The sequence below is a fragment of the Nothobranchius furzeri genome, chromosome 3 (genome assembly GCF_043380555.1).
Source record: "Nothobranchius furzeri strain GRZ-AD chromosome 3, NfurGRZ-RIMD1, whole genome shotgun sequence".
In the NCBI taxonomy this organism is placed as follows: Eukaryota; Metazoa; Chordata; class Actinopteri; order Cyprinodontiformes; family Nothobranchiidae; genus Nothobranchius; species Nothobranchius furzeri.
In genome coordinates this window covers 44,992,373-45,016,689 of record NC_091743.1, presented here as the reverse complement: position 1 = coordinate 45,016,689, position 24,317 = coordinate 44,992,373, and the positions used below count along the sequence as shown (strand labels likewise).

The following is a 24,317-nucleotide window of genomic DNA, read 5'->3' as shown; positions in this document are numbered from 1 at the left end:
AATGTTCCCCACGGGTATAACTGCAGACCTCTAAGCCAAAGCGAACTGCCCGTGTGTCCCTGAGAGTGTAGAGATGGCTCTCTGATTATATTTTTCTGTAGCCACACCCTTATCTGTCCAGTTCAATCCAGGGCTGCTCAATTCATCAAATTTTAATTACAACTATGATCTGGGTTTTTAACAATTATATTGTTATGGAAATGTTATGTTTATTATTTCTTGATCATTGATGCAATTAACTGAATGTAATATGTACTACTCTATGCATGCTCATTTATTCAGACACACCCACACATTCCCTGAAGCCACACACACACACACACACACACCTTCTTATCTCTTGTTATAAATAAACTGGGAGTTCAGGAGCTCGGGGCAGTCGCCTCGTTGCTTCTGCCTCCACTTTGCAAATTGTAGCTTGTCTGTCATTTGTCTATTTTCTCTGGTTGCAGGCACTGGGTTGTTGATAAAATCCTTGACATAAACAAAACGAGCTGATAATTTTCTTCTTCCCTCCTGAGTTACATTGCACCTCCCTGTCAGGGTCTTTGGTCCAGTTCTGCTCATTCTCACCTTTGTCTCTTTTTCCCTTGAGTCTACAGGTTGGCCTCGAGGGCACCCTGGTGACGCTCTACTCATCAGATGCACCAGGAGGTGTGCTTACCTGCTGGTGCATCTGATGTATTCATTACTCATCAACTACTATGGATAAAAGCAACTGGAAGCCAAACACACACTGCCAGAGTGGTGTTGCACCTTGTGGTAACCTCCAGCCCCTGAGGTCTTGATCGAAGAGTCTTCAGATTTAATTCTCTAACTCATTGTTCTGTCCCTTTAATGACCTGCCTCCGGTTTCCCTGATTCCTGCGATTAAGGCTCGTTCTTCCAAACCTCGCCCTCCTGGAAATCCCCTGCGTTGGCTCCCAAGTCTCCTCGTATCACCACCGCCATCCTGCTCTCAGTTCTCTTCAGCAGCTCAGTTTCTGCCGCGCGTCACCTGCTCCGCTCTTCACTGTCAACCGTAAGAAAACAATTCCTGGACCTCTATTAATTTCTCAGCATACTCCCCAGTGTATTGGAACCATCGATTCCAGGACCCTCGATTCTATTCCTCCCTAGCCATTCAGTAATCTGTACATCTATATTTGCTGTCTTTGCCCAACCACCTTAGCTGCTCCTCCTCTTTTAGACTCGCCACACCTCCGACGTCTGGAGCCAACTTTACATCATCGACTAAATAAACTTGTTAAACTTATCCTGTCTCCTGAGTTTGTTTGCATGTGGGTCAAACAATTACCTAAAACCATGACACTCCCACACTTAGCAACTACTTTGTAACTATTCCTAACAACTTGTCAGACCACCTTCTTGACTTTTTATTCTAATTATCCAAAAAAACACCTTGCGAACAACTTAGCAACAGTTCTAATAACGCTCAGCTACTTCTTGTATGACTTGTTGTTGATATTCCCAGCTGGTTAGCAAACCATTACAAAGGTTGCGCCTCTCGATAAAAGTCACGAAGCGCTTCACAAAAACAAAAAATTACAAACAAAAAAAAAGATTTAAAAAAAATTATTTAAAATGACAATAAAAATTGTGATTAAAAATGAAGGGGGGGGGGGGGTAGGAAAGAGGAAAACCAGTGGATCCCGGGAAAGGCAGAATAAGGAGAGGTGTCATGAGCTGGGGTGAGTACTCTGCCCATCATCTAATCATCTCTGAGTTCTTACCTGCAGGAGAGGGAGCATAGCTGATCCGCATCAGACTGATCAGCGGGGCGGCTTTAAAAGGAGGACGGTTATCCTCATTCGACGCCGGATGATTATCTACTGCCTGGTAGACTCTAGCCTCACAGTGATTTTGAACCTCGGCTTGTTTTTGAAACTCGTTTTAACCTGAGCTCGTTTCTCTGTTTGGATACTCACCCACAGACTTACCTCATCGTTGGACCCTCTCCCGTCTCTGAGTCAAAGGATTATTCACCGGTTCGTTGCCTGGATTACTACTCCACCCAGCCACCCCGCTCTCCACCGATCACGCTCTCTCTCCTCTGCCTCGTCCTCATCCGCCTCGTCCGTTCCACTCACCCACTCCGATAATCACAAGTCTCTTCTGGATATCACCCCGACTCATCTCCCCTCCACATTCATCCCGAATTTCCTCATCGTAAGTTCCGCCCACAAACATTTCCTCTGAACTACAACTCCCATTACTCACCTCTGGTTTCCCTCTAGTTACCGCTTCCGGATTCGTCCTCCCGCTGGATCTCCAGTACGCCTTCAGTTCATCTCCACATTTAAATAAATTATTGTTCTTCTTTTACCTCGTCTCCGTGCTTGATTCTGTATGTCTTGGGTTAGACACCTACCTCAAAACATGACAAGAGGGTGGTGAAGAAGGTCATACAAAAACCAGCCTGAACAGCTGAGTTTTCAGCTGCTTTTTAAAGGAGACCACTGAGTCCACTGATCTCAGGCTCAGGGGGAGAGAGGTCCAGAGTCTGGGGGCCACTGGGGAAATCTGTTCTCATGAATGCATATAATGGAGGTGGTTTGCATTTTTTTGACTTAATACTCTAAATAAGACATTTTAGATTAGTTGGTTGAAACATCTACAAGAAAATCCAAATTCTATCTGGAATGCTACACCACTCCACATGCTATCTAAACTAGGTGGGTTAAACTTTTTCTTAACATGGAACTGTGACAGAAATAAAATCCCAATCAAGATTTCTGATTTTCATTGCCAAGCTTTTTTAACATGGACTCTAATCTACAGGCACAATTTTTCTCCCCACAGAAATCTCATATGGAACAATGAAGACATTTTATACAGAAATAAGTCTATTTATAGACTACTGGTTTAATAATAACATTACGCATGTGGCTCAGCTAATAAAGATGGAAAACTCTTCTCCTATGAAGAATTTTTACTAGAATCTAATCTTCCTATTTCCTCAAGAGGCTACACCAAAGTTTTTGGGGCTATATCAGGAATTTGTGTGCTTTTTCCATCACATCCTAAACCGAACCATCAACAGTTATTTTTTCATCTGCGTTAAATACAGCTATAGGTAAAATATGCTTCTGTAATTAGAGCTCTATTTCAGCAGGAAATGATAACAGCTCCTTATGTTGTGTCATACTGGGAAAGATTTATTGACAGCGTAGACTGAAAAAGAGTATGGCTTCTTCCTAATCAATACTTGATAACTAATAAAGTTAAAGAAATTTCATTAAAATTACTACGTAAAATCTATCCAACTAAAGCCTTTATCAAGTATCGTTTCAAAAAGGATATTGATGTATGTTGCAGGTTTTGTTCTGATTATCCTGAAACATCTGTTCATCTGTTCTGGAGCTGCAACTGTGTCCAATCTTTCTGCTGTCAAATGTGTGATTTGATTTCAAAACATGCAGTTGAAGAATTTCCGTCATATTGGGAAAAATGTCTTATTTGGCATTACAGACTATGCAGATGTACAAATGGTTAAGATTTTTATAGTTAAAGGTGTAGTAATCGATGTTTCTGAAGAACCGCCCACTCAACGTTCTTTAAAATGTGCATGCGCACCTCTCTACCAGTGCGTGGAGCGTGCTCGTGCACGCTCTGTTTCCAAGCAACTGCCGGCTTTGCACCTGTTGACTCCAGCAAATTCTTTTTTTCCCGCAATGCCGGATTCTCCACCAGTAAGTTATATTCCATGTAGCATTACGAGCATCTTCATTGCTAACTATAGCATTACAAAAAAAGCTATCAATTAGCATATAAGTTATATTGTTTTGCAGATTGGTTTAGAGCTTTCCTGATGAAAGTCTTGTTGGTTCCGATACGGACTACGAGCCCGTGCCCGGTCCATCCCGACCAAGATCCAGGATGAGGGGTGCACCTAGAGACCGAGTGAGACGATCCAGGGCCGGAAGAGCCACAGCTTCAACAACCCGCGGCAGCCGAGAGCAGGATGGAGGCAGCCGTGTCAAAGGTCGACGTCGAGTTCGAGGTCAAGCTAGAACCCGTGGGGGTCTGCTCGCTGAGCTTACACGGGATGACTTAGAAAGGGTCCAACAACTCCGGCAACAGTTGGTGGCAGTGGAAGAGGTATGCGTTCATATCTAACTACTAACTCATAACTTTGCACAAAAAATGCCAAAAGCAAAGCCTTTATTTTACATTTGCTCCATTACAAGTCCAATTATTTCATCTGTATGATTATCCCGATTTTGAATGTGTGAAATGTCATGTGGATTTATTCTAACGTATTCATAACATACTCCGCTCCATCCAACATAATGAGTTACATTGTGCCACAGTGAATACACAGAAAGATTTTGTGAATGTACTTCCTTCATTTTATTCCAAACATTTAGCACTCAAGGTCCTTATGCCTGTAACATGTAGTATTTGAAAGTTTTTTGAGTCCATTAGCCAAGCACAACAATTTAAAAGTGTGATTTTGCATTCACAGGCTATAAAGAGACTGACGCTAGAAGAGTGCCAACAGCTTCTACAAATATGTCTAACACGGGAACCTAGTCTCATCTTTGACTTGATGAGTCTCATCCCTGATCACCTCAACCTGGACCTTGTCCTCCACAGTCACCCAGCTGGTGTATCTGTGAACAAGTGCAGAAATATGGCAACACCGCTGGAATAAAAATGCTGTCAACAACAACCACAGAACTGTACATCACTGTTGCCACACATGGATTTGTACATCTTGAATGAAGGTGCATTGAGACTGGCCAGACGAATCTGGAATGACCTTAGAGCAGAGGTTGACATCCGGGATCCAGGAGAACGTCATAGGCCAGGGGTCGGCAACCTGTTCCCATCAAAGAGCCATTATTACCCGTTTCCCACAGTAAAGAAAACACTGGGAGCCACAGCAGCCACGGCGTTGTGGGCGGGGCCTACCCTCAGACAGCAGAGAGCTGCTCACAACAGGTGACAGCAGCCAGTACCGGTTGCACTTGTATGTCAAAGTTATCTTTCATAAGACGATAATCAATAAAACAATTTATATAAAATGGATCCAGAAGTTGTAGCCCGTCTCTGCCTACAATATTTAGATATTTTTCACCCTGTTGGTGGTTTTACTGAGCAGGCGCCACTTTTGTCATACGTTTCTTTTTAAAACATATTTAGACTGTTCAGAATACAAATCCAGGCTCTGTCACGTTTGATTGTTGTAATTAAACTAATAAGAATAGAAAGAATTACCCCGACACATGCAGACAAACTGACATTTTATTCGTTATGCACATCACAGATGTAGCTAAATCACTCAAGAAAAGATTCCCATCTGAACATCTGAGCTGGACACTGCTCAGCGCAGCTCACTGTCAGCAGGTACTACATAAGGTACACAGCGAGCTGAAGATGAGGAGAGGGGCATGGAGCGCGTCGCAGAACCCGAGCGCATGCAGGAAGATTCCTCAGATTGAAGCGAGACTTGTCACTTAGAAAATGTTCCCTGATTATGAAACTTTGGCTGAATAGTGCTTGTTCCTGTCTCCAATGTGGCAACACATCCAGGAGCCTGTCTGAGGAGAAGCCCAGAATCTCACATCCTCTTCAGCTCAGAAAGCGCCTATGATTACGCACAAGTGTGACGCGTCAACCCGGTGCCCTGTTCAGGTTTACGCAGACAATCTTTACATTTAGAATTGGCATACAGATGTAAAATTAATGCAGTAAAATATAATGCTTTTTATTTAAATATCCATTCATTATTTTACAAGCACAGAGAGCCGCATCAGATGGATGGAAGAGCCGCATGCGGCTCCAGGGCTGCGGGTTGCCGACCTCCGCCATAGGCAGTTCCGCTATGCGGCATACAGGAACTTTATTGTCTGGGTTAACCTAACCCTATATATACATATACATACATATATACATATATACATATACATACATACATATATATATATATATATATATATATATATATATATATATATATATATATATATATATATATATATATAAAATCTCTTTTAGATGCTTTTTAGATGCTATGGGGAAAATGAACGCCAATGTGGCGTGATGACGTAATCAATATGTACATTAGCACGTGACATCATCTGGCGACATCTAGCGACTTTGGGGGTAACTTCAGCTACTTTCAGTTAAAAGCAGTTGGCAACGCTGGACTGGTCTCCAAGGGAGACGGAGACTGTTGAACCTGCTTTGGCACCGTACCACTTTCCTGAATCGGGCTGTAACTTCAGACGGGATCCGAAAGTATCTCCGTACTCAGCTCCGTACGTTTTCCTTCATAAAGTAAGTTGTGGGATTATCCAGAATCAGAGAAAAAAACACGTATTCGCTCCGTTTCGTTAACATTTTTAAACGCCGCTGTTCGGTGGTGGTAGAGTCGGTAACGGTGGGACCGAGGTACGGATTGGAAGTATGGGGTTGTCTCTCGAGTCAAGTGTTTCGGATACTCGGCGCTCTCTTTGTGGCTTTCTTTTTAATCTCCTGCCTCTTTTGCCAACAGGAAACTATCGAAGTGGAGAGCGAACATGTTTTCAAGTTAGCCGCTTTCGCGCTGCAGGTAAGGAAGCGTTTTGTCGCAGCCCCTCCTGGCTGTAGTAAAGCCACTCACCCCTAAACGAGACCGAGGACCGACGCTTCAGGCCACAGGACGTTCCTGGGAAACGTCTCTATCTGTCTCCCGGGTGTTTTCCTCTAGATTCACTTTGACCTCTAAAACCTTTATGAAGAGACCTCCGTGTATTCTTGTAAATATTAGCTAAACTATTAGATTCATGCTGAAATGAAGGATCAACACACACCTCAGTTTTTGTATATTTTCAGAAAAATTCACATTTTCATTATTTAGCACAGATTAGTGAAAAATAAATTTAGGTTATTTTAGAGAAAAATTCAGTCCTTTTGTTTATATTGAATCATGTTTACTAACTGAACTGATTTTATGTTTTCCAAGGAGGCCAAAGGAGAATACACCAGGTAAGTTCTTACCGTTGGTTTGGATTATAGTTGTTAACTTTCTTTATAATCTATTCTGAGTAGGGGAAACCAAATTTAACCTGGGTAATTTTATTATCAATGACGTATGCTTATAAAATGTAATTATTGTACAATCAAAATGCTCCTCTCAGCTTGTTGGTTTAGAACACAACAAAGTGGCTGAAAGCGTGAAGCGTCATTGGTCGTGGTAGAAGTCTTCCAGTAGAGACGAGCAGTTCTCAGTCATGGCCCTGCGCATCATACGTGGAATGGGAGACCTGGTGGCATCGGGCAGCAAGGTTGTTTGGAGCCTGGCTCATCAGACACTGAGATGGTTGTACAAGCATTGGCTGATGCCATGCAGGCGCCTCCTGGAGTCCTGGTTCAGGATAGGAAAGTGCTACCAGGTACGTCAACGTTTAAAGAGGCAGATTAAAAGGTTTTTTTTTTTTCATTTGCGATACCAAATTTCACTCCTTTGGCTCAACTTTCCCCTTAACTTGCACTTTTTCCTCCTTTGGCTCATTAGTGTGAGCCATGCTTATTGTAAGGAGGCACAGGCTGCTGCTTGGTGACTCACAAAACATGGTTTTTAACAAGGGACCCTTTCCCCACACACATGGCAGTCATTTGAAAAGCAGCATGAGAGGCTGTTTGATCTCACTGTCTGGTAAAGGAGAACGTTCAAAGTCCTGTTTGAAAATGTCTTCTTGCTGAAACACCTGAATGCTGCACGCTTCTTGAGTTAGGAGAGTTGCAGGATTTCTCCTAGTGTGCTCTTTCTCTGCATGCTGCTGTGTGAAGAAAGAAAATAACAATCTCTTTTGACGTCTTTTAAAAAGCCACATATACCCTGGAGTTAAAATAGTTTTCAACGCAAAGAAAATGAACCAATCAAAGTTTTGAACCTGCTTAAAAAGCATAAAACAGGTTAAAGCATCGGTAAGCAGAAACGTCTGCTGTGTACATATAATTGATCTAAATACTGTTATCGCTCAGCTGGTGGTTCCCAGGAGTTCAGATCTGCTCAGAACTGTATGGTGGGCCTGCTTGAGTCTGGTCGGTCAGCAGTACCAAGAAGAGCTCAAGCGGGTCATGTCATGGACAGAAAGTTTCACAGACACTGAGCTAAAATCTGATGTCATAATATCCCCATCATATAGTCTGAGTGCTAAATTATATAAAGGTATTATATAAAAGCTCTAACTCAGTTGTATAGGTAAAGTTTGGCGCCAGTGCCATGTTAGCCAGGAGTACGCCACATCACACACCCTGAGCGCTACACATTGCATAAAATCTTTGCTTAAAACGTTGCCATTCACTTTTGAGTCAACCACACTTGTCTGTTAGCAAATGAGGATGGATTTTAATGATGCTCAGAAAATTGTCTGACTTACATTCGCTAACCTCGGCAAACAGAAAAAGAGCTACAGCAGAGCTCTTTAAACTCATTTTCTCCTCTTCTACATGTCTAGTTTGATGACATCAATTTGGTGAGACAAACATTTGTAGTCCTGGACGTCTTTGCAAACAAAACCTAAGAACAACTTCCAAAATAAGTGCCTTATTGGAATCAGAGTCTATCTTTAAAATTGACTGACATCACATGTGAAATCCCCGGCCCACAACAAACAGGATTAGAACATAGCTTTTATAGCCCTATTGACTTGCATCCATTTATTCTTTTTCCTGGGGACCCATGGTCTGGAAGCAGATGGGTGTGATTTAGGCTCCCTATATTGTATGAAACTGCCCGTTATCTAAAAGGGCTGTAACTGCATTATGTAAAGGATATGGGAGCTGTTCGCTTACTGATGACTAGATGATTTATTTATTTGACTAAGATGAAAAAATGTGTCAAAAATTTCAAACAAAGCCTAGATTTGTGTATTTTATTCATCATGCCATATTAAAAAGTTACTTTTGCACAAAGATACTGTTTTTGCTAAGTTCTTAATTTATCTGGCAGAATTAGCACATCTTAAAATATAATCAAATGAAAATAATAAATTTAAAATTACAAGACAAAAAAGAAAATATTTATTATTACTACGACTACTACTAATTACTACTACTACTTCTGTTGCTGTTATTGTTAATGATAACATTATTATAATTTGCTCATATTATTTGGACGTAGTACAGTATGTGCATTGTATAGTATTGAATGTGTTTCTGCAGCATAGTCACGTTTCCCAAAATCTTATAAACTATAAGACTCTGGGAGTAATCAAACTACTCTCGGAGTTCTCCGTTTCTAGTGTTATGCTGCGTTCAGGGACAATACTTAACGTTCAGATATTTTGCTAGCGACCCAGTTTTACCTTATGAAGTCTGAGTTCTGAGATCTTAAGCGTTAAGATGTCTAAGTCGTTGAAAGGAAAATGAAAGAACAGTTAGTTGTTACGCAGAAGGAGGAAGGGAGTTGTAGCGTTTACAAGTTCACGTGAAGGCAGCATGAGATCAAACGTTTCGGCAGTGCAGTTTTTTTCGCGGGGAGAGCAGACTGGTGACCCAGTGTTGCCAACTCAGCGACTTTGTCGCTGTTCCTAATGACTTTTTGACCCCCCTCAAGGACTTTTTTCCAAAAAGCGCCTAGCGACAAACCTAGCGACATTTCTCAGGACCCGTTGCTACTTTCTGTAGAACTTTCTTGTTCTCTATTCCCTAGAGTTTAGCAACAAAGAAACCATTTGCACTCTGAACCGTTCTTCCGGGAGTAAGCAAAGAGAACGATAATCTGCACATGTGCACAAGGACTGACCAATCATAAACCGTTTTCAGCCGGGCTGATTCGCCAAAGACAAAGGTACAGTTGCAGAGCTGGAGACCGCCGATTTACGTCTGCTGCTGCTGCAGACTCACGCTTCTACTAGAGACGGCACAGGCGTCAACCTGCGATCTCTGGTTCTGCAGCTGTCAGTGACACAGGGATGGTTATACTATGAGACACCCGCTCCCTTTTGCTCGGTGCGCCGTTATTATCACGATGGAGAGAAAACACAACAGAGAAGTTGAGAAACTATAAGGTGTAAAAAAAAAACAGCTTTTTAGGAAACTGTCTGTGAGAATGAGGAGAGCAGGAGGTCTGCGTTATATCCTACAACAGAACTGTTTGGATCACCACACCTTATCTGTCTCAGTGTTACTTTATTGATAGTTTTGGAATTTATTGTACATATCAAAGCAATTTGGGCCATTTTAATCATACTAATTAATAACTTTAACACATAACATAGTTTTTATTTTTCTCCCTTTTAGTCCTATATATATATTAGGGCTGGGACTTGATTAAAAATTTTAATCTAATTAATTACAGGCTTTGTGATTAATTAATCTAAATTAATCACATTTTAATCGTTCAGGGAAAAGTGCTCTCAAAGTAAAACTTTTAATTAAAATTATGAGACAGAGAATCAAACATTAGACATGGTTACTGTTAACTAAAGCTTTTAATAAAAAACTGCATTTTAATTATTCAAATGTCACTGTGATATGAAACAAAACCCAAATCAACTAAAATTTATAATTACAAATAGAAAACACCTGCAAAGGCTTCGTGAGCTTTTAAATAGTCTCTCTGTCTAGTTGAATGACTGAAATAAATTTGACTTTGCACCAGATTCTAATTTTTCCAGTTTCACTTGTTTGTATAATTGGGAGTTTTTATTAGCATTTCTACTCATAATGTAGTAAAAGCACATAAATAATAATCCTTCAAAATGACAGTAGAACAGGCACAAATATGATCTAGGACTTAAATGCAGGGTTTCCCTTACATAGGCGTAGCCGTGGCGGGCCGCCACGGCTGAAATCCCACCGCCACGCCTACAACATCCCAAGTTTTCGTCTCGTCTCTCGTCTTCCTCCGCTTATCCGGGTCCGGGTCGCGGGGGCAGCATCCCAACTAGGGAGCTCCAGGCCGTCCTCTCCCCGGCCTTGTCCACCAGCTCCTCCGGCAGGACCCCAAGGCGTTCCCGGACCAGATTGGAGATGTAACCTCTCCAACGTGTCCTGGGTCGACCCGGGGGCCTTCTGCCGGCAGGACATGCCCGAAACACCTCCCCGGGGAGGCGTCCAGGAGGCATCCTGACCAGATGCCCAAACCACCTCAACTGGCTCCTTTCGATCCGGAGGAGCAGCGGTTCTACTCCGAGTCCCTCCCGAATGTCCGAGCTCCTCACCCTATCTCTAAGGCTGAGCCCGGCCACCCTACGGAGGAAACTCATTTCGGCCGCTTGTATCCGCGATCTCGTTCTTTCGGTCATTACCCAAAGCTCATGACCATAGGTGAGGATTGGGACGTAGATCGACCGGTAAATCGAGAGCCTGGCTTTCTGGCTCAGCTCCCTCTTCCCCACGACAGATCGGCTCAGCGTCCGCATCACTGCAGACGCCGAACCAATCCGCCTGTCGATCTCCCGATCCCTCCTACCCTCACTCGTGAACAAGACCCCGAGATACTTAAACTCCTCCACTTGAGGTAGGACCTCTCCCCCGACCCGGAGGTGGCAAGCCACCCTTTTCCGGTCGAGAACCATGGTCTCAGATTTGGAGGTGCTGATCCTCATCCCAGCCGCTTCACATTCGGCCGCGAACCTACCCAGCAAGAGCTGAAGGTCAGAGCTGGATGAAGCTAGGAGGACCACATCATCCGCAAAAAGCAGAGACGAGATTCTCCTGCCACCAAACTGGACACACTCCACACCACGGCTGCGTCTAGAAATTCTGTCCATAAAAGTGATGAACAGAACCGGTGACAAAGGGCAGCCCTGGCGGAGTCCAACCCTCACTGGGAACAGGTCCGACTTACTACCGGCTATGCGGACCAAACTCACGCTCCTCTGGTAAAGGGACTGAATGGCCCTTAACAGAAAGCCACCCACCCCATACTCCTGGAGCGTCCCCCACAGGGTGCCCCTGGGGACACGGTCATAAGCCTTCTCCAAATCCACAAAACACATGTGGATTGGTTGGGCAAACTCCCATGCCCCCTCCATCACCCTTGCAAGGGTATAGAGCTGGTCCACAGTTCCACGGCCAGGACGAAAACCACATTGCTCCTCCTCTATCTGAGATTCAACTATCGATCGGACCCTCCTCTCCAGTACCTTGGCGTAGACCTTTCCAGGGAGGCTGAGGAGTGTGATCCCCCTATAGTTGGAACACACCCTCAGGTCACCCTTCTTAAAGATGGGGACCACCACCCCGGTCTGCCACTCCCTAGGAACTGCCCCCGATGACCACGCAATGTTGTAGAGACGTGTCAACCATGACAGCCCTACAACATCCATAGCCTTGAGATACCCAGGACGAACCTCATCCGCCCCCGGGGCTCCGCCGCTGTGTAGTTGTTTGACTACCTCAGCAACTTCTGCCCCCGAGATCGGACAGTCCATCCCCAGGCCTCCCAGCTCTGGTTCCTCCTCGGAATGCGCATTGGTGGGATTGAGGAGCTCCTCAAAGTATTCCTTCCACCGTCCGACTATAGCCTCAGTTGACGTCAGCAGCTCCCCATCCCCACTGTAAACAGTGTGAGCGAGTTGCTGCCTTCCTCTCCTGAGGCGCCGGACAGTTTGCCAGAACCTCTTTGGAGCCGATCGATAGTCTTTCTCCATGGCCTCACCAAACTCCTCCCACGCCCGAGATTTTGCCTCGGCAACTGCCACTGCTGCACCCCGCTTGGCTATCCGGTACCTGTCTGCTGCCTCCGGAGACCCACAGACCAGCCACGCCCTGTAGGCCTCCTTCTTCAGCCTGACGGCTCCCCGAACCTCTGGTGTCCACCAGCGGGTACGGGGGTTGCCACCACGACTGGCACCGGCCACCTTACGGCCACAGCTAGCAACAGCCGCCTCGACAATCGCAGAGTGGAACAAGGCCCACTCGGACTCAATGTCCCCCACTGCTCTCGGGACGTGGTCAAAGCTCTGCCGGAGGTGGGAGTTGAAGACCGTCTTGACAGGTTCTTCTGCCAGGCGTTCCCAGCAGACCCTCACTATGCGTTTGGGTCTGCCAGGTCTACGCGGCATGTTCCCTTGCCATCTGATCCAACTCACCACCAGGTGGTGATCAGTTGACAGCTCCGCCCCTCTCTTCACTCGGGTGTCCAAAACATACGGCCGCAGGTCAGATGATACGACTACAAAATCTATCATCGACCTGTGACCTAGGCTGCCCTGGTACCAAGTGTACCGGTGGGCATCCTTATGTTCGAACATGGTGTTCGTTATGGCCAAACTGCGGCTTGCACAGAAGTCCAATAACAAAACACCGCTCGAGTTCAGATTAGGTGGGCCGTTCCTCCCAATCACACCCCTCCAGGTCAAGCTGTCATTGCCCACGTGAGCATTGAAGTCCCCCAGCAGGACAATGGAGTCCCCTGATGGAGCACTATCTAGCACTCGTCCCAGGGACTCCAAAAAGGGTGGGTACTCTGAACTGATATTTGGCCCATAAGCACAAACAACAGTCAGGACCCGTTCCCCGACCCGAAGGCGCAAGGAAGCTACCCTCTTGTCCCCCGGGGTAAACCCCAACACACAGGCAGAGAGTCTCGGAGCTAACAAAAAGCCAACCCCAGCCCTCCGCCTCTCACCCGGAGCAACTCCAGCAAAGTAGAGTGTCCAACCCCTCTCCAGGTCTCGGGTTCCAGAGCCAATGCAATGTGTCGAGGTGAGTCCGACTATATCTAGCCGGTACCGCTCAACCTCTGCCACAAGCTCCGGCTCCTTCCCCGCCAGCGAGGTGACGTTCCATGTCCCAAAAACTAGTTTTCTTGTCCGGGGATTGGACCGCCAAGGCTCCCGCCTTGGTCTGCCACCCGATTCGCATTGCACCGGACCCTTCATGTTCCTCCTGCGGGTGGTGGGTCCACAGTTGGACGAGCCCATGTATCCGGTTCGGGCTGGGCCCGGCCGGGCCCCATGGGCGAAAGCCCGGCCACCAGGCGCTCGCTCACGGGCCCCAACCCCAGGCCTGGCTCCAGGGTGGGACCCCGGTAACCCTCCGGGCCGGGTACTCCGACTCTTCATTTTAACCGCCATGAAAGATCCTTCGAACCGTTCTTTGTCTCACCCTTCACCTAAGACCAATTTGTCATGGGAGACCCTACCAGGGGCACTAAGTGCCCCAGACAACATAGCTCCTAGGATCATTAGGGCACTCAAACTCCTCCACCACGATAAGGTGACGGTTCAAGGAGGAGCATCCCAAGTTTTATTGATGTTTTTTTTTTTTCTTTTTTTTTTTTTGTTGCGCGGTTTCCCGAAGAAGCAGCAGGAACTACTGTGTTGTTGCTTGTGATCACAGCCGGCAGGTAGCAAGGAGGAGGAGGCAGGGCAGGGTGGTTACAGTTATGAGCGTACGGATAAAGCATTTCTGACGAATACGAGCAAGAAACGAGTGTAAAACTCGAAAATATCCGTAATCGTGCTGAATGAAATCCTCATTGGGTAACTGACTGTCTTCACGCTCTGTGATTGGCCAGTCAGATAGAGCGCCCGCTCCTCCCTACACACAAAACTGCAGCCGGGAGCTCCGTCAGCTCGGTCCAGGCATCAACGCACACACACAGACAGTAAAGCCGGGCGGACACTGTGTGACTTTTTCACTTTTTTGAGCAGATTTTCCACTCGTGCGAGAATCCACAAGATCGGGGCGAGTTTTGCGCTGAGCGTCGTGTAGTGTACTGGGGGTTACGAGAGGCGATTAACACCACGTGACCAGCTACCGATCAGCAATCGTGAGCTTGCACGGACTTCCGGAGTGTTTAATATTTATCTCGTTCCTCATGAGGGTTGAAGCGGCGCAGCGAGCAGCTGCGACCCAAAAAGTACCAGAACCGCTCACGGCGCATTCGCCATCCTGCATCAACTCCGCTCACCCGCTATTTCCCTAATAACACACGCTGTTCGTTTTTGTTTCTACACGTGTTTTTACTCACAAAGATTGTCAAGAAAGCGTGTTTGTCGTGTTCATGTCAAATTAAACTGATCACAAAACACAGATTTACTTTCTTTATTTCGTTTCCTCATCCAACCCCCATAAATCCCCGTGTGTCCTCCTGCAGCACTCCCGAAGGACAACAGGCAAAACAAGACAAAAAAGTCTGACGTGTTGTGTAAAAACTGCTATTTTTAGCATATTTTAGGTCCGACGTGTTGCTACCAGACGTACAGTGTGAGCACATGACTCGTGAGATCTGCCCTGCGCTGAGTCGTACAGTTTGAGCTGAAGCTGTGTTACGAGTGAAAAAGCCGCACAGTGTCCGCCCAGCTTATTATAATGTTCACTGTAATGCATCTTGATGTTCTTAACAAATAAATTAAATCAAAGATATTGGTCAATAATGCCAAATATGTAAATTTGTGTTTCAGTCCTTTTTATACTGGCTTAAAAATACTTCATTAAGTCTACTAAGCAGGGGTGTACGTGTTTAATAGGGCCAGCCCAGTAGTGATCTTGGACCAAAATACAGCGGGCAGAGAGTCAAAGGGGGAAAAAGAAGATGTTTTTCCAGATGCCAAGAAAAATTAAATGCCAAATCCCCCCTGCAAAGTGTGTCACTGGGAGTTTAAAACAGAAATTATTATTGTGCAAATATTGGTGTACTCACCTTTAATACTAGTTATTACAATGCAGCAGTCGCTGGATTGGTGCAGTTCAAAGTGGAGTGCATCAAATAAAACAATATTAACATAAAGGTGAGACGTGTCATAACCACCCCCCGCCAACACCACCACCACCACAGCTGGAAAAATTCCAAGGGGAAACACTGAAATGTACTAACTTTTAACACCAGAGCAGGCGTGACATATTCTGAGAATGATCAGGAACACTAACTGGTTCCAGTTGGATGACTGGAGGTTGATGGGAAGATAAAAGATCATGGCGAGGAAATAATGATCTGACGAACAGGTGAGCGGACCTTCCTTACATGGGAAGTCCTGATGTCACGTTAATAAGGGGATGCTGCAGACCCGCAGATTCACGCCTGCAGCAGTGAATCTGGTGTGATCTCCAGCCTGAGACACAACTTTCTCGTTCCTCGCTGCCCCTGATGCACTTAAGCATCCACCCCTTAGCTGATGACAGCTTCAACACACCTCGCTGCTTAATGATGGTAATGCATGTGATGTTTAGACAGCGACTCGTCTCAGAAACATATAATTCCCTGACAGAATTGTTTAGAAAATCATCAGAAAAGTTTCAGAGTGTTTGTGTTTTAACTTAAACTTCTGTTTTCAACTTTAAGACATGTTGTTTGTGATTGTTTACAGAGTAGTGAGAACACGGAGCGTTCTCCCAGCAGCAGCCAGGTGCCTCTCGTTTGTCTGACTACTTTCATAAACTACTGTTAGGGCACAGAATTATTCTGTCTGGTGCTTTCAGCGCTGCACAGATGTTACGTAAATGTTAAAAATATAGCTTACCACAACTTTTGTAAAGTTTCCAGTGCCACTGGGCAGCTGCAGCAGAGACGATCTCTGAAAAATGTGTATATATATATATATATATATATATATATATATATATATATACACATATATATATACATATATGTATATATGTATATATATGTACATATGTATATAAAATTGCGCCCACATTTTCGAAGTTAAACACATTCCTTTTAACAACGGTAGTTTCTGCTTCAGCCCTCTCCCCCCTCTCCCTGCGCAGCGGCCACAAACTCACTGATGCGACTGCAACCTCTCGGAGTTCCTGCTGCTCTAAACATTAAAATAATTATTTCATTTTCTGTTCCTCACTTCTGATTACCTTCAATGGTGTCTGTTTGTTGCAACCAGCAGGTACAAAAACTAACTTGTTTTTATTTGACTATTTTTCTGTTCTGCCTGTTTATTATCTTCCTGCATCTCCTCTCAATCCTAAAGAAAAACTGCTACCTGGGTTCACATATATTCACCTCATGAGTTACCTTTGAACTGCAGTTCTAAAAGATCTAACGACCGCAAAAACAGCGGGGTGCTCGCTGCTTGGCGGCCGCATCAGTGATCGGTGCGTCACCAGAGGACAAGGTGATGTGCCCCGCTCCACAGCAGCGAAACACATCAGGCGCAAATAAAAGACAGAAAACATTAAAGGAAATGAGCCGACATGAACGATCGCATGTTAAATTAGTTTTTGAGGTGGCGACACCTGATTTGATAATGTTACTGTGGCCGTGCTCAGGACTCAGATGTCTGGAGAGCGTCAACAATCAGAGCTTTGCATGCACAAGCTGGTTAAGGTTAGGATGGGGGTGAGGGGAAGGTTAAATTGCAAGAGGGTAAACATCACAATTTAGTTAAATGTCCGTTTTACGGCGGGTGTCGGTACCGATGCTCTGGCACAGCGCATTGCCCCCCAGACGCGCAGGAGCTTGTCACCTGCTGACAGCAGGCTGCTGTCTTTTCCGAGGGCTGCATCTTGCCGGTCATTATCACATGACAGCGACTAGTCGATGACAGGCATAAAAAGTCACTGTAGTGAAGTCGACTAGTTCATACAACCCCTATTGCTCCCCAGTGTTCTGCAGCATAATCAGCACGTTCTCTTTGAACTTGATATCAAATTTTCGCCTCCTCTTCGTCTCTGCACCTGCCATGGTTAAAGTTACCCTCGCGGTCTATCACTGGCAAATCAAAAGTGAGACGGATGACACAACCGCCCCCCCCGTCATACTTGCTTGTTGCCACATTCCACCCGGCCACAATAAAATACCTGCTCTGCAGGTTGATCTAGCCATGCTCCACTGGAGCCTCAGCTGGTCTACCACTGGCCTGAGCAGTTTTGTGTCTTGCCAATCACAGCGCTCTATCGGTTTGGTGGGCCAATCACAGCACTCTATCGGTGTGGTGGGCCAATCACAGCGCTCTATCGGTGTGGTGGGCCAATCACAGCGCTCTATCAGTGTGGTGGGCCAATCACAGCGCTCTATCGGTTTGGTGGGCCAATCACAGCGCTCTATCAGTGTGGTGGGCCAATCACAGCGCTCTATCGGTTTGGTGGGCCAATCACAGCGCTCAATCGGTGTGGTGGGTGGGATGATGCGACTGAGCGAAGCAAAGATGAGAGAGAGTGTATATTATACAGTTGAGATAGGGAGCTAGAGATACATTTCTCAAATGTCCCACGGGCACGTTGTGACCCAGAGGTTCCCTGATCGAGCAGACGCTTGAGAATACACTTAATGACCGCTTAGAGACGGGGCAAGCTAGTGGCTAATGCTAGCAGCTAGCCACTATAATTGAGTATGGTGTGCTTCTTCAAAGATGCATAATCGTTTATGTTTGCATCTTAGTGCATCGGATGTTAGATTATTTTCCTCAGCTCCACCGAGCAGCCCAGCTAAACTAACCAACACACCGCCTTAAACTTGCTGTTGGCGTGTCAGTCATGCCGACAGTAGCAGAACAGCAAATAGCGGGACTCGGCTGAAGACAAATATGCCGGTAGGCGCGTCCAGAAATAATGGCACAGGTGAGAGGACGTGAATAGACGGTTCCACGATCTCTGAGCTTTGGTAGATCGTCATCACTTTATAACACTTAACGATCTTATATCAGCAGATCGCACAGCCCTAGGTTGTAGGGTCACATATATAGGATGGCTTGACAGGCTAATAGTTGTGTCTAAAACCTTTTGTCTGTTTTTGTTTATTTCTTTGAGACAGATTTAGTTTGATTTGAACCAAATCCTTTTCATAAGAACGCCCGAATATCTTCAGAATATGCTTAACATCCTCCTTTTATAGTTAGAACAGAGAGCCCACAGACTGATGCAACATCTGACTTGTTCTCTCCTCCACTTTGTGCAGGAGGATTCAGGAGGCTGCATCTAGCAGGTCTTATGTTGATGATTGTGTTTTATCACAAACACACAAGACTTTGGTACAATGTTCAGTTTTACTGAATTTGTTTAGCTTTCCTGTGAGACATGTGACTGCTTAGCAGTGGGAGGTCACCCAGTTTAAACAACTCTTGATTTTTTTAATCCATGAATTGTTCCATCTATGTTTGCCTTATTCTGGTCTGAGATCTAGTGTTACCCCTTCTTTCCACCGGAGCCGTCAGCAGCGCGAGTCGACCGCGCCTCAGGAGCAGCATGTCACGGCCCTTACGTGCCGGTTCTATTTTCTACGCACGACGCCTCTGAAACGGGTCAAGTTCGACATTTTTGGGGAAGGAAAGACAGGAAATCCGGAAACGGAGCAAAGCTCCCGAGATTTTCAGAATAAAGAAACGTACTGCCTTCCGGTTGCTTTACTTAAAAAAAAAGTTACTAACTGTGCGTCCCCGTGAGAAGTTATCACCTAGCTAGCGGTCTCCTTTGTTTTTCAGGTCCGTATTGGCGATTATAAAACAGACAGAACATAAAACACAAACCTCTTGGAGCCATGTTGTAGTTTTCTCCTGCTTGTTGTTGTGTTTACTGACGAAGTCACTCGACTTCGTGCTCTGTCGGTGACAGCAGCTCCCCTGCTGCTTCGAGTCTCGTGGGAAGGGCCAAGCGGCAGTTTACGCGAGCAAGACGTGCTGCTGCAGTAACGTGCTGCTGACGGCTCCCGTGGAAAGAAGGGGTAAAAGAGATGAAGCAACAGGCCGTGTTTACCTGTGATATGTTCATTACAGGGGTTAGGGTTAGGCACGTGTGTGTGTGTGCGTGCGTGCTTGTGCATGCGTGTGTGTGTGAAGAGCCCAGGCTGAGTGATGACAGAGATGTTTGAGGACCACACATGTATATATGCAGCCTCTTACATTCATATAAAGTACAATCCCTACATCTTCTGTGTTTTTACTCAAGGCCGTTTCCCCTCTGCATTCCTCCACAGGCGAACATGACCACTAGCAGGAGCTCTGGAGAAATCGCCGTGGACCTGACGGAGATCACCGCCCCACGGATCAGTAAACTCATCGAGAGCAAAGATCCTTTGATAATGGCCAGCAATGGAAGCCTCATCTCCACTGGTAATAAGAGTTCCTGTCTTTGACGGGGGATGATTTATGATATAATTCGTAGTTAATCAGGCGTGTGCTGATCCCAGGTTCTGTTGACTCTGAAGTCACGGAGGAACAGAAGAAGGAGAAGATTGCTGAATTAAAAAAAAAGGAGAAGGACCTTCAGGACAAGCTGACGCAGAAACTTGAAGAACTCAAAAAGATCTGCTTGAGAGAAGCTGTAAGTAGTTCTAACTTAAAGTTTTTATTTTTTCAGGAATCATCTTAACTTTGGTTTCCACACCGATCTCTGCAGGAGTTGACAGGCAAACTGCCTAAAGAGTATCCCATATCCACTGGTGAGAAGGCCCCTCCAGTGCGGCGGCGTGTTGGGACGGCCTTTAAACTGGATGACATGTTCCCTTATGATGAGGTTGGGTTCTTGTTTGGCTGCGTTTCTGTTGTCATCCACCTGTTTGTTAGGCAACACCATTATTGCACCAATATGTTTGTTGCAGTCATTTAATTCAGCTGTTGTGAAATGGAGATTGAGGGTTCAGCTCGTGTTTGGGGGTTCAAGTGATGAAACACTTTGTAAAAGCAAGCTTAGCTTGTTAGCCCCTGCAGCCGTTAGGTATCAGTTAGAACTAGGGCTGCAGCTATCGAATATTTTTGTAATCGAGTACTCTATCGAATCTTTTTTTCGATTAATCGAGTACTCTAATAAATTACCCTTTTGTGTTTGTAAACCTTTATATCATATATTGATGAGCCAAGATGGCGCCGAGTATGACTGCCTCGTCGCGAGCTCCACCAAGTTCCAACATTACACGCTCCATACTGTACATTAATGCCACTGTTTTGCACATACCAACCTCTGTACATTTTATATATCTTATCTTATTGTTTACTTTATTCATTTGTATACTTAGATTAGCCATTTTTATATTTTAATTGTTTTTACATTACTGTATTTTTGCACAACTCTATTGCTGTGAAGCTCGCACACAAGAATTTCACTCGCATGTACTGTACCAGTGTACCTGCACATGCGACGTGACAATAAAAGTGATTTGATTTGATATCAAATAGCATGTTATAATTATGAAAAACCTCTTAAAATGAGCAAGCAATTGCCAGTTATTCAAGTTTTATTCAAAATTAGTTTGCATAACTTCAGCACTTCAACTTTACTTCACAGTAAACAAATGCCTGTGCAAAAAATAAGTAAACCTGAGCCGATTTTCCCCTCGTGCGAGAATCTGCTAGCCTGCAAGTCAGACAAAAACTAGGAGGATAACGCTGCGAGCGGCTGCGGCCCAAACAGAACCAGAACCGCTCACGGCGCAAACAGCTCGCCGGCTGTTTCCCTATTAACACACGTCCGTTTTAATTTCCACACTTTTTTTCTCACACTAACAAGGATTGCCAAAAGCATGTTTGCTGTGGTTTTGTCAAATTATACTGATCACAAAACATGTATTTACTTTCTTTCGTTTTCCTCCGCCACTCATAAATACCCGTGTCCTCCTGCAGAAACCCCGAGGGACAACAGACATCAATAACACAATAAAAAGTCCGACGTGTTGTGTAAAAACTGCTATTTTTAGCACATTTTAAGTCCGACGTGTTGCTACCAGATGTAAGGTGTGAGCTGAAACTGAGCGCTACAAACGAAAAAGTCGCAGAGTCCGCAGAATATATAGAAAAACAGGCTAAAATGCATTATCTTGTAGAGGCTCTGAGTCCGCTTGCAGAAGTGACATTTACAGGTGCTGCAGCACGGAGGATGTGGTGTTGTGCTAGGCTAAATCCATTTTACTGTATTTATACTGGACTACGTTTTCCACCTTACGACGTGAAAAATGGTTCCACAACTTTGACATTTTCTGTCTTTTTTGCACTCCATCGGGGTTCAAGTTGTCCGCCATGGCTTAAGAGAAAGTTAAGTTATATTCGCTACTCGCGTGTGCATTCAGTCCAGTGGGCATGTGCGTCACTTATTTCGGTCCGGGTGAAACATGACCCCGGGCGATTGCAAAGCCATGAATTAATTAAATATGAATTAAACGAATCCTCGAGGCAGAGAATTTGACTCGAGGATTTTTTGTACTCGAATTATTTGAGGTACTCGAGGAATCGTTTCAGCTCTAGTTAGAACGAAGAAATCGGAGTTTGTTGTCACACGAGATGTGGCATGTAGACATAACACCTTGTTGTGTCTTTTACCTGAGGCAGGGGATATTTGAAGTCTGTTTTCTTTGTTCTTTGGAGAGTGTGTGTGTGTGTGTAGTTGCTGGAAGCCCCCCACCGACCGTGTGTGTGTGTGTTTCTCCACAGGACCCACATCTTGGGAATCTGGAAAGCAGGATTGCGTTGCAGCGGAAGATCGTAGAGGCGGCCAATAAGCTCGCCTGTGAAGGCCCATCTCGGCAAAATGGTGAAAAAGAAGAGGAAGGACAACCTTAAGGATGCTTTAAGGAAGCTGGAGCAGATCGAGCGGGAGATAAATGCTTACAGGAAAACCAAAGGAAAAAACCCACTCAGAGAGCCTCGTCGATCCTAGCAGGTACAGTCCAGGACACGACGGTCAAGAAGTGAAATCTTCACGATCGGATGATTTTTATCAATAAATAGACGAGATGTAAATGACATAGGAACATGGTCATTCCAGTTTTTTTTCCCTTTCCCCCTCCCCAATTGAATTTAAGATGAGTAGTGAACGGTAAGAGCATCCCATCCTTCACAGAGGAGTATCAAGGAGAGTCCCTTAATATCTAAACTACTGAAAAGAGACTGTGCTTGAGAGGGGAACCTGTAATAGTTAAAGGGTTAAACACATTTATATGGAACAGTAAACATAACCAAGAACTGAGGGGTTGCCTGTGCTGCTACCAAAAAAAGAAATGAAATTGCTAGGTTACAAAAAGTTGATTAACAGTTGAATCACATAAAGTCCGCTCTTAAGGGGGAAATGAATAAGATCCACTTGCTCCAGATTTCATAGAATTTGGTCTTCTGATTATTTAACAAATATGTCAGTTTTGAATAACGGTGTGAGATGCGCATGCACTGACGGCCGATCACCAGACACAGCAGCGTTTGAAGCTGATGGCAGCTTGTTAGCAAACATCCACAAACAATTTAGATGCATTTTTGCCTAATTTAACTACTGACAACGAAAATATCATCTGGTAAGTATAACTCACTCAATCTGGAGGTAAGTGAAGGAAATTTAGAAAGTTTGTTAAATTATATTGACGAAGTTTTTGAGTTATTCGTTATGGATCCGAAGAAATCAGCAGCTGAGGTTGAAACACCTTCTGGGACCAAGAGGAGCCGTCCTCAGGACTCGCCTGAGGCCTCATCTCCCCGGAAGGACATATTAGAATTATTAGATTCTATTGATAAACGGCTTCTGGGATTTGAGGGGCGACTTCATCTGCTCGAGGTTCTACACCAGGAGTTTCAGAACCTCCGAACATCTCTGGAGTTCAGCCAGAAGCAGGTTGAGCGGCTCGCTGCTGAGAACGCGTCTCTGCGGGAGTCAGTTTCTTCCCTGGAAGAGGGAATGATGCGGATCGCCCAGGACAACAAAACTCTGAAGGAGACAGTTTTGGACCTTCAGGCCCGCAGCATGAGGGATAATCTGGTGTTCGCAGGCCTGCCGGAGCAGGCGGGAGGGGCGGAGAACTGCGCGCAAACAATAAATAACTTTCTCCAGACAGAAATGAAGATACCCGAAGAAAAGGTAAAAAACATCACCTTTCACCGGGTACATCGCCTTGGAGCTAAAAGAGGGGACAGCAGAAGACCTCGTCCCATCGTGGCTAAATTTGAACATTTTAAGCAGAAGGATCTTGTTAAAAGTCACGGAAGAGAGCTCAAAGGGAAAGATGTCAGCGTCAAGGATCAGTTCCCGAAGGAAATTCTGGATCGGCGCCGGGTCCTCTTTCTGCTGCGTAAAAAGTTTATCCAGGATGGGAAGAGAGCTGTCATCTCGGTGGATAAGCTTTATGTGGACAATAAGCTTTACAACGAGCGAGGAGTGACTGACTGGCTGTATTAGCCCAACATCAGGTCAGACATTTATTATTCTTATCAGGATTCACTGGGTTTGATCACGTCAGGATTAAACAGCTGCTAAATCCGTATTGTTGATGATAAGATTATCAGTTCTTCACCACCTCACACCCCTATCACCTTTTCTTTTTAGTTCTTTCTTCTTTTTTAACCTGTATCTGTATTTTCCCTTCCTTTTTACCTACTTCTGCACCTTTACACCTGTATGGCACAACCACACAACTTTCCAACACTGCGTCAGACCCGACACACACACACGCACAGACGCACACACACACACGCACACACACGCACACACACACACACACACACACA

General features: G+C 45.1%; 1 protein-coding gene across 3 annotated transcripts; it reads left to right on the top strand.

The window, feature by feature from the left end:
• Positions 1-6,131: 6,131 nt before the first annotated feature.
• LOC107372455 (FERM domain-containing protein 4B-like) lies at positions 6,132-22,571 on the top strand. Of its 3 annotated transcripts, none has more exons than XM_054748748.2 (8): positions 6,132-6,285; positions 6,503-6,559; positions 6,953-6,975; positions 7,141-7,382; positions 19,814-19,949; positions 20,027-20,160; positions 20,236-20,352; positions 22,260-22,571. In XM_054748748.2, exons 4-8 carry the CDS (start codon positions 7,221-7,223, stop codon positions 22,386-22,388), a joined length of 678 nt encoding a protein of 225 aa, XP_054604723.1. In that variant the 5' UTR covers positions 6,132-6,285; positions 6,503-6,559; positions 6,953-6,975; positions 7,141-7,220; the 3' UTR covers positions 22,389-22,571. The 3 variants fall into 3 exon arrangements, with proteins under 3 accessions (XP_054604723.1, XP_054604722.1, XP_054604725.1); XM_054748747.2 differs by having other exon boundaries at positions 7,128-7,382; XM_054748750.2 differs by having other exon boundaries at positions 6,136-6,266; positions 7,128-7,382.
• Positions 22,572-24,317: the final 1,746 nt, after the last annotated feature.

What these genes read in the sequence shown, in the direction of transcription:
- LOC107372455 (XM_054748748.2), top strand. Translation starts at nt 7,221, where the DNA reads ATGGCCCTGCGCATCATACGTGGAATGGGAGACCTGGTGGCATCGGGC. An exon ending in TGGAAGCCTCATCTCCACTG is followed by an intron (nt 19,950 to 20,026) that starts GTAATAAGAGTT and finishes TGCTGATCCCAG; the next exon opens with GTTCTGTTGACTCTGAAGTC. An exon ending in ACATGTTCCCTTATGATGAG is followed by an intron (nt 20,353 to 22,259) that starts GTTGGGTTCTTG and finishes GTTTCTCCACAG; the next exon opens with GACCCACATCTTGGGAATCT.